Consider the following 18,841-nt stretch of genomic DNA (forward strand, 5'->3'; position numbering starts at 1 on the left):
CATTCATTTACAATAAAGTAATGTTACAGCATGACGAGACCTAAAATAACATGAAATAGTGTACTCGTCTGTGAGTCGTAAGTCTTACAATACTGTAACGTTACTGGACACCTGTTTGTAACTTACAGTTAGTTAACGAACGGAAAGTTACAAACACTTAACATTACTCACTTGAAAACTCCTTTGTCCCATGCAGTGAGGCAAAATAGCTAGGGAAATTTCATATAGTAGAGTAACGTTGCTGTACTGAAGTACAATCTTCAGATACTTGCATTATCCTTGAGTATTTATATTGTATTCTACTTTATACTTCTACCATCCAATTATTTTAATCTTGTATTTTATATTTTCCACAGTGATCTTCATTCTTGCACTGATTAGTTATTTTATTAAATTGTAATCACCTTCAGTTTGCAATGCCTACACTGCACACAGTAATGCATATGTAATAATAATCTAATGATCATTCTGCGTCCAAATGATTAATGAGTACATTTACTTGTCATACTTTGAATATTACAAGGTGATCTTGACTGAATATAAATTATAGTAATATACCCAGTTTCCTTAAGTAATGTTACCAAATATTGTGTCCATTTAATCAGTCACTGCTGTGTTATTTATCTCCGTTTCCTTTATATATTCTTTTTTTAATCTAGATGGAACCTCGCTTCAGGAGATGGCAGTATTTCCCTTACAGACACAAGTGAGGCCACAAAGGTGAAGGTGGTGAACAGTAAAAAGCCATGTATGCGACCCATGTCCCCAGATGCAGTGCTGGACAAGGCCAAAACAGCTTTAGTTCAGCAACATGGAGATTTGACAAACAGGAAACACCTGCTGGGGTTCTTCCAAATCCAGTTTGGTTCGTTTCGTGGGCAGACTTTCAAGTGGGTGGCTGAAAATGCCCTGGGATACGCTGCTTTCCTGGTGGCAGCAATGAAGAGGGACCCCAAAGGCGGCAACACGGACTCCCCGGAACAACAAGGGGTGTTTCAGGGAGTATATTGAGCTCTTTTCTTCTGGCAGAATTGCCATTGCCATGAAAGAAGAACAATATGCTGGACATCCCCAGCACTCTTCCACCTCCCAGCAAGCTGCCACCTCCCAGCAAGCTGCCACCTCCCAGCAAGCTGCCACCTCCCAGCAGTCTTTCACCTCCTCTATCCGCTCCCTCTTGGGCAGGGATATGCCGAACCAGAAAAGCGTGGCTAATGCTGTAAAAAGGCTGGTTTCTCCCAGCCTAGTCAAACCATGTAAGCAAAAATGTTTGTATCACATTTTTTTTCTGTTGAGAATTTATTGCTGTTCAATACTCATGTTTTATTTGTTTACTTTTCCAGCTTTGACCCAGACACACACCCGCCCGACAACCACCCAGGCACACACCCGCCCGACAACCACCCCACCCAGCCTCGCCCACCCCTCTGAGTTCACTGAGCTGGATGATAGCACACTTCTGGCCGAGGCAATTAAGTTTGAGGAGGCACATGTTGCATGTACGTTTATACTTCTTTAAAACATCAAACATATTAAACTGAATAAGCATTTGTTTATTTCTGTGTTTCTTTCTTTGTCTTGGTCTTTATCCAGCACGAGTCTGTCTTCCTGCTGGCTGGATACACACCTTGCCTGAAGTGGACCAGAGGTGGATCTCAAAAGCTCTGTTCAAGTGGACAGCACAGGGGCATCCAGAACTGGACTTCACCAGGGTGGACAAACTTTGGTGATATCCTCCACAGGTGCCACTGAAGATCAGTAGTTCTCCTCCCCAGGAAAATTACTTTGGCCATCCATTGCTGCTCTGGATGCCACGCAAGCTGTGGCAAGTAAAGTTGTGCTGTCCTCATCCAGAGTGTCAGAAACTACCTCTGACCTCAGCTGGCCTGCATCAGAAAATCAGGCAGGTGGTGGCCGTGGGGAAAATGTATTATGTTGCTTCCGAGTACTTGGCCTGCCCAAAATGCAAAAGGAAGGTCATCAGCTGGAGCCATGGCCTCATCTCCCAGCTCGACATTGGCCACAGGGTGCAATTCCCATGCATCCTGACATCCAAACTGGCATGTGACTTGGAGGTCGTCAGTTTGATGCGTCAGCGAGGGCTGGGAAACAGCAGCAGCCAGATCCAGCGTAAGCTGCAGGAGCGTCATGCGGAGGTCTGGTTGCAAAAGACAGTGCAGTACCTGACCGACTGCAAGGGGATTTCCAGTGCTGTGAAATCGGGCCTGATCCTGCCTGTAACATTTGATAACGTACCTGTGATGCCTACTGTCCCCCAACACCGGTGGCTGATGCAGGTTTATGCCCAGGATGTCCTGCAAAGGCTAGATGACATTAAGGCCACCATCACGTCACAATATGGTCGGATCTTGAAGATGGATTCGACCAAAATGGTGGCCCGAAAGCTTGCAGGACTCAGCTACGGCACCGCTACCTGGGCATGCAATATTGGCAATGAGTACGGACAGGTCATCATGTGTGTGCTCACAGCCAGTGAAGGTTTTGGACTTGGGCCGATGGTAGAAGGCCTAGTTAGGAGATACAGAGTGGCTGGGGTGGCTACTCCTGAGGTGTTATATGTGGACAGAGACTGCTGCTGCAACACACTTCTGAGGAGGATGTTCGAAGAGTGGCAGACAATGATCGTCCGGTTAGACGCATGGCATTTCATGCGGCGATTTGCTGTGGGTTGCACCACTGACTCGCATCAACTGTACGCGACCTTCATGAGTCGCCTCAGCCATTGCATGTTCATGTGGGACCAAGACGACCTGAAGGCCCTGAAGGAGGCAAAGCGTGCAGAGCTCGAAGCTGCGCAGATGCATCCATCTGATTCGGACGTGATGCGCGCCATCAGCCGCAACGAGCTAGCTCTGCATTGCAGGAGAACCACGCGCGGGACCAGGGAGACCCAGGAACAGATCAAGCACCTTATACAGACGTTTGATGGCGCTGCTGGTTGTGACACTCTCGGAGTCCCGCTCATCAACTCTGCCCAGATGAACGAGATCCAGAAGACCCAGTTCAAGCATGTGGCCTGCATCCAGGATCCTCCAGGTGTGCAGCGCTATACGCAGACGGGAACGTCTGTGAAAGGAGGGCACCGCCTGCCGACCTTCCGCTGTGCTAGAGGCTCCACATCCCTCGAGTCATTTCACCTGCACCTGAACAGATTCATCAAAGGTAAATATGTGGATTATTTTGCGCATACCATTACCTTTTTATTACTAATTATGATATTACATTTATTATAATAACAGCTATCTGTATGGTCTCAGACTTTATTTTATTGTAAATTTCTTAATGTACAGGTACGCTGGCAAGTGACACCTTCTTCCAGGCGTATCTGTTGGATGGACTTTCGAGGTGGAATGAGGACCGGGCTGTGGCAGCAACTACCGATGAGCAGCAGCCACATTGCTACAACCATCTCCTCCGTCATGCTGCAAATGTTCTTGCAGAGGAGGTTCTGGGCGAGAAGATTATCCCATATGTCGGGCCAAGAAAATACACGGGTAGAGAACTTATTTGTTGTTGTTTTTTCACAATTTAATTCAAATCTACAGATACAGTTTACCACTGACAATGTCTTGGTTCATCTAATTGTTTGTCAATTTTTTACAGATGAGCTTATTGGAGTGGAATACCTGTATAACCAAACCGGTAAAGTTCTACAGGACTATAAATTGGCCATAGAAGAATCAGAGACCACAGATTTTTTGGTAGCAGCGGAGGAAGTTTGTGCTGAACCTGAGGAGTTTCAGGACATCACTGTCCCAACATTTCATGCATTCATGAGACCGGCTGCCTCGTCACAAACATCAGTGTCTGCACAGTTTGTGGTCCCTCCATCGCCATCCCCAGTGACATCTCCAACCAGCTCCCTGCTTTCATCCCCGTCTGTGGACCCTACACCTCCATCCCCAGTGACATCTCCTCCAACCAGCTCCCTGCTTTCATCCCCGTCTGTGGACCCTACACCTCCATCATCAGTGGCATCTCCTCCAAGCAGCTCCACTTCACATGATGTAGGCATCGTACATTTACATGTTTGGAAACAACATCAGGGTTGACTGTGCTTTTATAGGATTAAAAGTGTTCATTGCTGCTATCAAAAGTTCTAAAATGATTTTCTTTGTAGGATTGTGTTGGACCTGACAACATTGAGGGTTATGGAGCTGTGCAACACTTGGCAGATTTTTTGCTTGGCCTCAAAGAACACCGTCTTGCCTTGACTGGGGAAGAGTGCGCCCAGATCATCACCCTGTGGCAGGCGTTGGGAGAGTTTGACAAGAGGAAGACAAGTTACTCACCACGTCACAAAAACAGTCTAAGGCAGGGACGATTCAGGGCAACTAAAAAGATTGTTGCACCAGGTGTGGAGAGCACGAAAAGGTCCGTCTAAAATTATCATAATAACCAAAATAAAACATTATCATAAAAACATCATAATAACCAAAACTACTTTAGTCAAGTTTATTAAAGAATCTCCATTAGCTGACGCCTTGACACATACAATAGTAATCTAAACGATAAATAAATATTCATTTCAAAACATATTTTATTACTTTCACACATCACCCCTCTACGTTGATCAAAGGTTTTAAATTGCAACGAGGGACACTTGACTGTTCATTGAGGAGTTTTCAGGAAGGTTTTCCTGTGCTTGTACAGCACCTTGCTCCCTTCCCTCACAGCTCCTCCCACCGCTTTGGCGGCTGCAGTGATGGAGAGCGGCGACGCTGCCAGAGCCCCGCTCTCTCCACCACCTTCACCTTCTTCACAATCCTCCCTTTCCTGTCGTCGTCGTCGTCTTTCCCCATGATCCCGGCTCCTTCTGCGGCGCCTTTCCCCAAAGCGGTGACGCGTCACAGACTGGGGGGCAAAATGGCACGTCATATTACATGTATATTATCATTTTGTAATAATATAAATTATATTTAAAAGCAGATATTTAAAGAAAACATTTTAGTTAGATTTCAGATCATATTTGTGCTCTTAATTATTCGTTTATTTCATTGATATGACACAATATGATTATTATTGTTGTTTTTAGTAACAGCCTGTAAGACTTGTGTAACAATAACAGTAATCGACATACCTGCATGTGACGCAGCATTTTCAGATGACGACATTCCAACAGAGAAACTACAATAACGCCTTTTGGCTTGGTGGCTGTTTTTGTTGTTTTTTTGGTGAGCGAAAATACAGGAGACGTATTCCGTTTGTCTCCGCTGCGATTGAGACGTTTTCTTGCTTTTAACTCATTTAAGTCATTCAATTAGCACCGGACCGCAGAGAGCATCGGTGCAGCTGCAGTCCATGGAAGAGCAGAGAGGCGCTGTGCAGCCCAGATGTGATGACGACACCACAAAGGAAAAGTTAAAACTGTTATTAAAACGTCTCTCTACTAATGCAGCGACCAGCAGTACTAGTGTCACTGGTGTCATTGTAGAAATCACTCAACCAATGAGTTGCACTTAGAGATATTGACAATGATTTAGTATTGCAGTTCTCCACTGTGACCACTAGAGGGCAGTGAACACTCGCTGTCGTCTCAGGGCAGCGTTGACTCCACGTCGCGTCAGACGTAAGCTAATATTTTCAGTAAAAACAATTAAAAGAGACAGCTGTGCTTCTAATATCGACCTGCATTGAATCACACAGAGAAATATATCCCTTTAAATTCATCCTTCAAGCGAGCTCATCCGTGACACCAGTCATGTTGTTCTTCAGCCCTCCCCAAATAATTTGGCTTTAAAAAAAAAAATAAAGCGTATTTTTTATTTCTCACTCTGCCAAGTAACGTCTCTCTCAACGACTGCAGGATCATACCAAGGAGTTTAGCTCAAAGTAAATGATACAATGTAAGTGCAGGTAGTTACAGAATGTGGCTATCTGTAGTTGTTAACCTGCTTACCTGGATCTAGTCCTATAGTGTTTTTCTCTGTACATTGCAATCCTATAGTTTTCACTTCAAGTACATCTTGATTATCAAACACAAAAAGAAAATTGATTACAATTGTATTGACCCTTTCTGATTGACCTTTTGATTCTGTGTATTCCTGGTAGGACATGTTGAGGGAATTAAAAGCTAAAATAAGCTTGAGGGGAAAAGCCTGAAAAACATTGCCACCATTATATTGCTTTATAAATGCAGAGGTGCAAATTCAGTCTATTTGCGCATGCACAAAAAAAATCTAAATTAAATTATATTTCATTTAGATTATATATATATATTGAATATATATATTCATATTTATAAATGAACAAAAAAATGTCTAACGCGATGCCTGGATTAGTGGTCTTCACACGAACCCAAGGTCTCATACAGTCATTCGGATTTGCGCATGCACAAAAAAATATATATATATATTTTATAAATATATATATTTTATAAATATATATATATATATATTCATATTTATAAATGAACAAAAAAAATCCTAACGCCATGCCTGGATTAGTCGTCTATCACACGACCCACACAGGCCCCATACAGCCATTAGGAAGACTTCTCTTCCTAATGGAAAGTACTTTGGGCAGCCGTTGGCCGGGAGACTCCCGTTCGAGTCCATGTGGACTCTATTCTAAGGGATCTTACGTCTCAACACGACTAAAGCTGCCGGATTTGAACCCGGGACTCCAGTGTGAAAGACCCATGCACTAACCGTCAGACCACCGCGTTAGGCATTTAATGTACATGTCAATGTACATTAAAAACCGCCAACTGCGTTGACATGTAAAATTTATGTCTAACGCGGTGGTCTGGCGGTTAGTGCATCGGTCTCTCGCACCGGAGTCCCGGGTTCAAATCGACCCGCGAGTCGAGGTAATTCTTGGTTGCGAGAGCCAATCACCTTTCAGTCTGCAACCACAATTCAACCACAAATTGGCCAATCCACGTCGTCGACCTCACGGAGGCTCACGAAAATGGCCGAGTACTATTGTTTACGCCCAGTCGACGTTTTGCGAGGTCACGAGCGTCATGGAAATTTACGGACAATGACCAGAGGCCGACCGATTGCTTGTCATCTGTCCAAACAACATTTCGAAAGTAAGTGCATCCTTTATAGCTCTCGTCAATAGAAATTAATTGAGATACATTGCTATTTGAATGAATGACCCGCTAGCTAACGTGTCATAATGTGGTTTTAACGTCACCTGTCCTATCACTGTAACGTTATATTTCAGCTTGCTCGCCGGTAGCAACCCTTAGTTGGGCTTATGGTTACTGACATTTCATTCATGTCAAGTCAATGTAACGTTAACTAACAACGTTAACCAACTAACTACCCCCGTCTGTTGCTGACCGCAGCGAGCTAAACGGGTAGCTAACGTCACTTGGTGGATGGGGGTGCGGACTGGAGTGGTCCGCAGTTACACGGTTATTATAGTGTTTATTTCTATGTATTCATTCGTTTACAATAAAGTAATGTTACAGCATGACGAGACCTAAAATAACATGAAATAGTGTACTCGTCTGTGAGTCGTAAGTCTTACAATACTGTAACGTTACTGGACACCTGTTTGTAACTTACAGTTAGTTAACGAACGGAAAGTTACAAACACTTAACATTACTCACTTGAAAACTCCTTTGTCCCATGCAGTGAGGCAAAATAGCTAGGGAAATTTCATATAGTAGAGTAACGTTACTGTACTGAAGTATAATCTTCAGGTACTTGCATTATCCTTGAGTATTTATATTGTATTCTACTTTATACTTCTACCATCCAATTATTTTAATCTTGTATTTTATATTTTCCACAGTGATCTTCATTCTTGCACTGATTTGTTATTTCATTAAATTGTAATCACCTTCAGTTTGCAATGCCTACACTGCACACAGTAATGCATATGTAATAATAATCTAATGATCATTCTGCGTCCAAATGATTAATGAGTACTTTTACTTGTCATACTTTGAATATTACAAGGTGATCTTGACTGAATTTAAATTATAGTAATATACCCAGTTTCCTTAAGTAATGTTACCAAATATTGTGTCCATTTAATCAGTCACTGCTGTGTTATTTATCTCCGTTTCCTTTATATATTCTTTTTTTAATCTAGATGGAACCTCGCTTCAGGAGATGGCAGTATTTCCCTTACAGACACAAGTGAGGCCACAAAGGTGAAGGTGGCGAACAGTAAAAAGCCATGGATGCGACCCATGTCCCCAGATGCAGTGCTGGACAAGGCCAAAACAGCTTTAGTTCAGCAACATGGAGATTTAACAAACAGGAAACACCTGCTGGGGTTCTTCCAAATCCAGTTTGGTTCGTTTCGTGGGCAGACTTTCAAGTGGGTGGCTGAAAATGCCCTGGGATACGCTGTTTTCCTGGTGGCAGCAATGAAGAGGGACCCCAAAGGCGGCAACACGGACTCCCCGGCCACTCAGCTTCTGCTTTCCAGAGAAATCTTGGACTTTCAAGCTATCTCTTTTGAACCAAGTGTTCAATTTTCAGTCCCCTTGAGGCATCGTCTGCTGGGTTCTGCGCGGTAGGAATGTACCTTCACTGTGAGACGTGCGATGCTTCTCTAATGGTTGATATTTGTTTGCAACGAATGTCTGGAACCTTTTGTCCTCATTTTTTATGTACTTTAACACTGATGTACTGTCAGTCCAGAACTGTGACGTCTCTAGAGGCAGCTGTAGTTCTGCTTTTTAGCAGCTTGTCCATTTTAACAGCAAGAGCAGCAGCTGTCAGTTCCAAGCGAGGGATGGTCACCGGCTTGAGTGGAGACACCCTGGCTTTGCCAAGTACAAAAGCAATATGGACTCTGTTCTTGTTGTTTTGTAACCTAATGTGACAGTTCCATATGCACTTTCGCTGGCATCCGAGAAGTGATGCAACTGAGCAGAGGTTGTGTGTCCAAAACATTTAGGTTTGAAGCATCTGCTGATCCTAAAACTTTCCACTCTTTCCAGATCTTCCAACCATTTGTTCCATCTATGTTGAAAGGGTTGAGGTATTGAATCATCCCAACCACACTTCAACTGACACAGGTCCTGCAGAATCATCTTTGCTGGGATTGTGAATGGGGCTAAGAAACCCAAGGGATCGTAGACGGAACTGATCATAGATAACATCCCACGTCTTGTGTGTGGTTTTTCTTGGATGTTAAATTTGAACGTGAAGGTGTTCGTCTCGATGCACCATTGTAGCCCAAGAGCCCGTTCAACTGGCAACTTGTCTCTGTCTAGATCCAACTCCTTGAAGTTCTTGGATCTATGTTCTTCTGGGATTTTCAATAACACCTCACGACTGTTGCTGATCCATTTTGTGAGATTGAAACCCCCTAACCTGCAGATAGCTGTGATGTTCTTGACCATTAGACTAGCATCTTCTTTAGAAGGCAAGCTTTTCAACAGATCATCCACATAAAAACTTCTTGTGACTGCGTCAATTACCTCTGCTGGAAATCTGTGTTGATTGTCATCAGCAACTTTTCTAAGGGCATAACATGCACAACTAGGAGAAGATACTGCTCCAAATAGATGGACAGTCATACGATACTGTACAAGCTCTTGTTCCAAGTTTCCTTCTGGCCACAATAGAAACCTCAAGAAGTCGGAATGTTCCTCTGCTACCTTTACTTGATGGTACATTGCTTGAACGTCAGCCATGATCGCCACGGGCTCCTGTCTAAATCGTGTCAGAACTCCTAACAACGAGCTCGTCAGGTTGGGTCCTTGTAGAAGCTGGCTGTTCAGCGAGACTCCTTTAAATTCTGCTCCACAATCAAACACGACACGTAAGCTTCTTTTTTGTGGATGGTAAACACCATGGTGAGGGAGATACCACACCTTCCCATCAGTGCGTTCCAACTGATGCTCTGGCACCTTTTCAGCATACCCCTTGTCAATGACGTTCGTGAGGAAGTTAGAGTATTCTTTGTGGAAACTTTCATCCTTCAGCAGTCTTTTTTTGTAGTGAATTGACTCGCTGCTTAGCGACAGAAAAGTTGTTTGGCATGTGCACCTGGGGTGTCCTGAACGGCAACTTAATGTTGTATTGGCCATCTTTAAGTTGCACTGAACCTGCCACCATTTCCATAAACTTTCCTTCTTCTATTGACATCTCCTCTTTGTCATTAAAGGAATTCTCACAGAAGTCTTGATTGTACTGTTTCGTCAACAGTTCTTCCAATTTGTCAACAACAATTCGATTAACAGTAACAGCAGGGTAGCCACTTCCACACTGCTTTGCACCGTTTCCATGAAGAGGTCCATTAATCACCCAGCCCAATAGGGTTCTTACTGCATATGGTCCCTCTCCTCGACTGTTGATCACTTCCCATGGTTCAATTAACTTTGAGGCGTTTGTGCCAATCAACAACTCAACATCAGCATTAATACGAGGAATGTCTACACCTTTCAGGTAAGTCCACTTTGACAACTCTTCTTCAGAAATTATATTGTTTGTTGACACTGGCATTTTCTTCTGCGTGAACAGTTTAGGAAGCTCGAAGAACTGATTGTTGACAAGTCCAGAGACTTCCAAGCCTTCGACAATACAACTTGGAACAGTAGTACTGTGACCCATTGTGCGAAGACGAATCTTTGTTTTTCTTCCTTCGATGTTCAGCTTTTCTATTAGACGTTCCGAACAGAAAGTGTCAGTACTTCCTGGGTCCAGAAATGCATACGTTTGTATGATTCTGTTTCCCTTGGTACACTTAACATTGACAGGTAAGATTGAAAAGATGCCGTTACTGCCTCCGGCCCCTGTATGGCCACACGTTGAGACAGTCGTGCCACTCACCGACAGTTCCTTTGGCTTGTCTTCACTTTTGCTTCTTTCCTATTTGTCGATGTGCAGAGTGCTGGGATGGTTTTGGTTGCAAGTCACACAAGATAATCGGTTATTGCAACTATTGCTCATGTGTCCGGTGCGCATGCAACCGAAGCAAATCCTTTTCTTTTTCAGAAAGTCCAATTTCTCCCGATGTGTCCTTTTTCTTAATTGTAAACAGTGCTCCAATGCATGTCCACGCTTACAATACAAACAGCAAATGTTTGAAGCTATGGGTGACATACTTCCTGTTTGTGTTTGAATGCTTTTCCTTCCTTCACTCTTGGCTGGTTCAGTACCTATAAGAACAGTAGTTGCAAAGCTACTTCTTTTGAACTGTGCCTTTTGCTGCAACTTTGCCTTGTCTCTTTAGCGACACCACCTTGAGTGTCATGGATGTCGCCAAAGATCGGATCAGAAACAATTTTGACGTGATGCTCGATGAACTTAATAATGTCTTTAAAACCAGACCTGCGACCTTGGCTTTCGGAGATGTCACAAGCAGCCACTCTCCATGTCTCTCTGAGCTTGTAGGGAAGCTTCTGCATGATAGTCCTCAGGTTCGCTGGCATGTTAAGTTCATCTAGATAGTGCAAGTCCTCCATAGCGTTGCAACACTCTCGTAGAAACAATGCGTATGCCTGCAACCCCTTTACGTCCTCTGCTTTAACAGCAGGCCATCTAATGATCTTGTCCACATAGTCAGCTGTGATCTTTGATTCATTGCCAAAATGTGCCTGAAGGAGGTCTTTGGCCGCAGAGTAACCCCTTTCTGGAGCCATGTGCTGGCAGCTACGCACCAGGTCTTGAGGTTACCCCCCTAGTAAATTGTAATACAGACAGTTCCCTCTGTTAGTTTTAGCTTCCACACAGTGCTCAAATGCTCGCATGAACGATCGGAACTGAAGAGGATCTCCAACGAACGTAGGGATTTCTCTGCGTGGAAGCAACTGGGAGTTCTGTGTCTGCACAAGGAGTGTTGCTACATCATTCTGTCTTTGTAGCAGACTGTAGAGCTCTCCAGGTACTTGAGGATTGCCGTGAGGTGGTTTTGATAACCACCAGGGTCTGCGTCTGATTGACGTGATTTTATTTGATCGGATGTTTGCCACTTGTACTTTGTCTGAGTACCTGCTTTTTCATTTACAAATTCGTCCACTTCCACTGGTTTTACCATTGTTGGTTGAGTGTTACCCAATAATGAATATTGGTGCTGAAACGATTCAATTGGCTGCGGCTTGTATTGTTCAGCATGAGGATGGAGTGCTGTTCCCTTTTTGAAGTACGATTCCATTCCATCCGAGTGTGCACTTGAAGCATTGTCATGGTGGTTTGAGGCGTTCAACACTGCTAGCTTTGCTCCAACTGCTGCTACTTCAGTGTCAATTGCGAGCTGCTCCTTTTCCTTCCTCAGTTGCTCCTCTTGTTCCTCCAAAGCGTTTTTCTTATGTAGCGCTGCAGCGCTACCATCAGCGCAGCTTGTTCTGCCTCTGCTGCAAGCCGTGTAGCCGATGTCGTAGACTTGCTGCTTTTTGACATGTTACTTGATCGACCTGAGCGTTTGCTTGACGCATTGGATTGCACATTTGAAACACTGTCGTGAGGCTCCACATTAGCCCCATCATTGTGGACCTCTCCACTTTCGGAGTTGGGGCAACTTTCGTTGTCTAGCAACCATTTTGTTACATCTCCACTGAAGAGCTTGATACTGAGCATTTTTAGGTTATACCATGTTTGCTGCTTTGTCACCTCCTCTTTAGGGACTAACTGCAGCAAAGTTTCATGTTTCACCCTTGCTTCTCCACAGAAAGCATTGATTTGGTCAAATGTACATTTTACCTCTTTGACATAGCTTTTATCAACCATCAAACCCAAAAGTATTTCTCTACACCCATATGCTCTTTGAAACATTGTCTTTCTTTCTTTTTTTCAGATTTATAATCTTTTCCAAGAGTGCTTTTTCTGTTAATCTAACAGTCCGTTTTTTCACAGAAAGGTCCATTTGACTTGCATCAATCTGAGGCTCAGTCTCTGCTATGTCTCCTTCCATTGTTCGTGCTGCACAAGTCAGTTCTGAGTGTTCGCTCTGGCTCATACAGTCACCACCTGCTCACCTCTGCCGCTTCGCACTGTACCGCCGGCGCAGCTCCAACACAGCTCCGGCGCACCTCTGCCGCACCCAAAGAAGCGCCGCTCCCGATGTACCGCCGCGCCTCCTTTCCAAGCCGTAACTTCAGCGCCGCTCTAAAGCCACCGCTTGGCTCCGCTCCGATGCCGCTGCTGCACCACCGTAGCTTCAGCGCCGCTCTGATGCCGCTCGCGATGTCCAATCGCCCTGCGGTTGCCTCCAGCAAAGCCGACCCTGGCCCTGAGCACGTGACGTCGATCAGCTGTTGACCCCCGGGCGTAACCGATCAGCTGTCAAATTCAGCGATCAGTTGTTCCAATCAGCGATGTCAATCAGCTGTTCCGAAGCTCCATGTGCTTGCCATCGAAGCTTACTTGCTTGCTTAAGTCTCCACTGCCTCCCAATTAAGCTTAGTTTTTTTACTTAAATGTAGAACCCATGTGACCTATTCACCCTAGAGGCACTACTTGGCTGCTCATTGATTAATATTCCTGACGCGGTTTATTAATGAGGATGTCCAGTTGTGTCGTCCAACATGTTTATTCTTTGCAGAACATAAATCATAGTCTTTTTTGGAAGATCTTACCTGCATGTATTGAAATCATAAAATAAACCATAACATTTGTCTTACTCTGTACTCTCCAATATTCCAGTATTGTCATACAAAGTGTTCACACAAAACGTTCCAAGCGGTCAAAAAACTGTGTGCTTATCAAACGAGCAACCACCTGACCCTAATGCCACCCCTGATTATATAGGGCCGACTCAGTTAAAGTCGGCCTTACGCCACCCAGTGGTGGGAGGTTCAACATACATCAAGCAAAGCAAAATGGCTCGTACAATATATTTATGAAAAGGTCTTATCATCCTGTTAATACGTCCATGCCTGCATTTTTACATAACCATAACATTCTAGTTTGAGGGGGACAAAAACTTGCTTCAAAGTCAACTAACTAGCCTTTTCTAGTGCTTTGTTTGTCTAGAGTTTGTTTGTTTTGGAGATCTCCAAGATAATAAAAAAACTAAACTATTTTAACATTACATTTCATTTAAAATGATTAACTTTCGCTCCGAACCTGCTTTTCTAATGATGGCTCTAATTCAGTGATTCTCAACTGGTGGGACCCGTTTCCAGTGGGTCACGGGTCTTTGTCTGGGAAAAAATAAAATTATAAATATATACATATATATTTCTTTTTTCATCCTGTGGTTTTATTCTGAAGGGACTTTTTTATGCAGCGGAGTGTCGTTTTTTTTCCCCCGGCTCTGGTTTCAACTTGTTTTGCATGTTTTCAGCAGCGTGTGGTTGGGTCAAACCATCCTGATTGGGGGAGACTCTATGTTGTTTGGATAATTTAATTAAACAGCCTATTGAATATAAAATTCAGAACTGATGGCGCTGCCTGCATGACAGGAAAAAACTCAGGGTCCGTGAGGAGAATTGAGTGCTGCTTAATTTTCTGTAAAGCACAATGTTTTTCAGTATTTACCTACTGATGAGGTAATCACAAGAAAAGTTAATTTTGTATATGTGAATCCTTTTGAACTGCAATTTTTGTTTAATTTATTTTGAATTTGTGGAAAAGCTGCTCCCCAAGACAGTGACTTGTTCCATAGTAAAGTGTTTGTCATAGATCCAGTGAGTGTGTATTCTCAGTTAAAGTTAGGTCATTTGAATCTTTTTGAAACTACTTTTTAGGTGTTGGACTTTTTTGTTTGTGCATGAAAGCTGTTGAGTCTGTTTAAAAATGGCTGAAGATTCTGAATTGTTATGTGTGTTGTAATACCTTGTGTCCTGAAGATGCACTTTTTAGTTTTAATTCAAATGCAGCTAATTGAGTGTAAAAGGGAATAGTTCCCTCTCTAGCATCGCCACCAGCTGCTCCTTTTGGTTTATCTTTAAACTTGTTTTTGTGTTGGCATACATGTCCTGTACTATCTCAGGTTCAAACTGCACCATCTTTTCATTCAATACATTTGATAAGTTGAGAATGTTCCTCGATTTGGGTCGCGGCTTGTCATTCAGGGGTGATGGTGGGTCCCGGAGCCAGACCAGTTGAGAATCACTGCTCTAATTGACACGTTACACTTGGTATAATCATCTTCAGAATGTGAAAAGTTACAAATGTTTGTGAGATATATATTGATTCATTTATTCATTAATGGGTCAGTGCCTTCTGTCTGGAAGTATATTTCCCCTTTCCAAATGAGTTATGCAAATCATTTAAAAAAAAGATTCCTGCAGTACTCAGTAGATGTTACACATAAATAACAACAAGAGGGTAACATGACACTCCAACGCAACACTAACACAGGTTTTATTTATATTTAGTGACATGCTCTCTTAAAGTATAGTTATTTATTCATTATTGTTTACATTTTTTTCCTTTCTTTTTATGTTCTGCTGTTTCAAAGAGCAGCTGCTTGGTGCGTTGTGGGCCTTATGAGAGACGTACAGGTCTGTCTGTGGAAGAGTCTGTCCACTCTTTATTATGAGCTGCGACAGCAAATCTGGTGTTGTTTTGACAATATAAATTGTTATATTCTGTAGATATTCTGCATTTCATTATTCTTCTGTCTATTAGAGTTCAGGTTGTGCGAGGTCAGTTTAACAGATACTCTCTGTGAGAAGTTTCTGTGAGAAACGTTCCTCAAGGTTCCACGCTTTGCACTTCAACACTCACACAGGTTTATCAGTATATTGACATTATGGAAGCAGACTGGTCGTTCCAGTCTTGTGAGAAACGATGAGAACACGGGATTCTCCTCCTCTTGACAGGATAGAGCCAATCAGATGTTAGGACGAGGCGAGACGAACCTGTGACGATAACCTGTGTATGAAAGGCCCCACTTCCGTTTGGGGGGCAGTTGTTCTTGACCCAACCTGCGTGTTGACTGTACCACTCACTGCTTTTGCAATTGCAGCGCCTATTACTTTACCTGTGATCACTTAGTAAATAAATTTAGAGAACAAGAGAAGTTGTTGAATTGAATTCTTCCGGGAGCTACACCAGGCATCCAATAATTGACACACGCTATCATTTTTCATCTTGTGAGTCTTCATATGTCATCACAGCAAAATGTGGTGCTGGAGGACTAGGACTAGGGTTTGAGTACTCTACCAGGTGTTCATATATCTTACCAGGCTCACTGAGCAAGAAATTGAAAAAGTCTTATGCATCAAATTTGGTCAAAGTTGACTGACTTTTGCAGGGAAGAATGTGACATTTTTGTACCTGTGTCTGTCCAATAAAATGTCCTTTTTTTGTTTATTTCTAAACTGCATACAAATTATGACATTCCACTTTTAAAGTATTTATAGGTTGTTGTTGTTGTTTTAGTTCATGATGACAATTGGATTTTCTTTACAGTTCAAATAATTTACAACACAGTTATGATTAATAAGGTGTGTTATGTTATAACTTGTGTTTACATAAAGTGACACAGAGACACTGAAATGTAGAGAAAAACACTGCCGCCTTATGTCAATCAGTGACACTGTCTCGTCAGTCTTCGTGTTCTGCCAAACAGACAATGCCAGACACGGTAAACAATCGGATCTCCTCTCAGGGTTCATCAGAGGACAGGACATGAAGCTCTGCAGCCATCACTCTTGTTCGGAAGATTTTAGAAACTCCAAAACATGTCATTGTCTTTGATCTGTGGACCACAGTTTGGTGCCCACACCTTGGTTCTGACCGTGCTCTATGGATGGGGAAGTTGCTCAATCCGCCACTGAAACATTGCAACAACTATTAAATGTCTTGCCTATTGTGACAATCATGGTCCCCAGAGGATGAAACCAATGACGTTGTTCATCCCCTGACTTTTCCTCTTCATCAGGCCCACACTTTGATTTGTACAACACTTTGGTTTATGACCAAAATCCTGCAAAAACTACTATTTCGCGAACACACTAAAGTGAACATGGTGAACATTATAGCTGCTAACGTTAGCGTTTAGCTGAAAGGACTGCCGAGTACAGCTTCAAGTCTGCCAGCGTGGCTGGAGACTTTTTGTGTTGGTAATTTATAAATATTGTTTATGATGTTACAACATGTGACGCATCAGATTTAGTGACCAGATTAGGATTTTTTTTTTTTACAGTGATCACAATGTTGTGACTACAAACTGTGACGTCGGTCTGTCTGCAGGGTCTTTACGCCTCAGCATCACGCTTCTTTATCTAAATTTGATCCTTACATCAGAGAATCTGATGGCTCACACATGCTGTGCGATGTTGATCCAAGTCAAACAGCGTGACAGGATATCGTGACTTCAAGCAGGACTTGATTCCATCACCTGTTTTTCAAGGTCAAATGGAAATACATTTCCTATTAAGCAAAACGAGGAGGCTTCACAGACTTCAGTTGTTGAATTGCAAACCAGTATCCTGGTTAATTTGACTTCTGGCAGTCAACCATGGCAAAAGAAAGCCATTGTGTGGAGCGGCCCCCTTCAGAAGGAAAACTGCATTTTCCGTACATATTAAGCTTGGCAATTGTGTCACTTTGTAAAGCTTTCCTTTTTTTGTAGGGAAGAGGGTATTTAATTTGGTCGTTATTGATAAATGAACAGTTGAGAGGGACAGGAAACATGTGGTCTGCGACTCCACCCAGAGGCGACGAGGACAAGGCAGATATCAAGATTTAATTTTGCATATTTTACGCATGCAACCAACGAACGTTTAGCCAGAGCCGCATTCAACGACCCAAACCTGACGCACAGGCTTCTCCTTGAGCAGAAAACGCTACGCACTCATCTCTGTCATTACCTGTAAACTTCACCACCATGGAGATGGTGGTTTTGATAATGCTCTTTATTGCGAGTGTGTCTGCTAAGTATGGGAAGCATGTATATGTGACACAGCTCCTCTCGTGGCCTGATGCTCAAAAGTACTGCAGATCTCATCACACCGATCTGTCCCCCATGACTAGACCATGGGTTGAAGAGAGACTGAAAATTGCAATGGGGAACCAGCTTGCGATGTCCTGGTTCGGTCTCTACAAAAATGACACGCAGTGGAAGTGGTCAGGAGGAGGAATCGCATCAAACATACCGTGGGATACAGCCTCAAACGAACCAGACCCCGATGAAGATCAGTGGACTGGTTCTCTTTGTTGGCAAAAATGTAAAGATTGGGATGGATGGCACAATTTTCCATGGTCTTCTCTAATGCCCTTTTTCTGCTTCCACCTGACTGTGGTGGACGAGGAGAAGACCTGGGAGGAGGCTCTGGAGCACTGCAGAGAGAACCACGAGGACCTCACAAGTCTGGTCTCTGAGACCGAGCGCCTTCTGGCCCTGAGCGAGATCGAGCCCCGTCTCATCACTGACCGGGTGTGGATCGGCCTGCGTTACCTGGGGGACCGCTGGCTGTGGGTGAACGGGGACCCTCTGGAGTATGAGGCCTGGCACAAGAGGCCAGATCAGGACCACCAGTGTCCAATGTGGAACCGCTGTGGAGCTTTAAACAAAGAGGGGCTGTGGGAGAACCGGGACTGCCAGGAGAAACTCAACTTCATCTGCTATTAAATGTTATTCATGTCACATATGTTGTTAACGCCTCACTCAAGGTAACGTGTGATTCACATCTTTTTACAGGATAGAGTTTTCTTTCATTTCTGCCTTGTACAAATACTATTATTACCATTTGTACTATTATGACAAGGGCAAGTTGGTGTTTGATTTTAAGTCCATTTAGAAACTAAAGGGCACATGTATGTTAAGAGCCACAAACCTGTCAATGGCAAGCTTTTTTTTGTATATTTAAAATATTGTCAAATGTTGAATATTTGTGAGTGTTTATGTAAATGTTGGTTAATATAACAGTTGCTATCTGTAACATTAAAAAAAAGAAGTCAAAAAACATTTTTGAAAAAGAGGAACATTTATTGACATTAAAAACCAGCC

The 18,841-nt window shown here is 43.2% G+C and overlaps 1 protein-coding gene across 1 annotated transcript; it reads left to right on the forward strand.

Annotated features, from left to right (window-relative positions):
- Positions 1 to 18,103: 18,103 nt before the first annotated feature.
- On the forward strand, positions 18,104 to 18,463 carry LOC306737497 (snaclec agkisacutacin subunit B-like; the record flags this gene model as incomplete). Its single annotated transcript, XM_079219230.1, has 1 exon — positions 18,104 to 18,463. The coding sequence occupies one exon, from the start codon at positions 18,104 to 18,106 to the stop codon at positions 18,461 to 18,463; it is 360 nt and encodes a 119-aa protein (XP_079075356.1).
- Positions 18,464 to 18,841: the final 378 nt, after the last annotated feature.

Source organism: Taurulus bubalis (genome assembly GCF_910589615.1).
Source record: "Taurulus bubalis genome assembly, chromosome: 6".
Lineage (NCBI taxonomy): Eukaryota > Metazoa > Chordata > Actinopteri > Perciformes > Cottidae > Taurulus > Taurulus bubalis.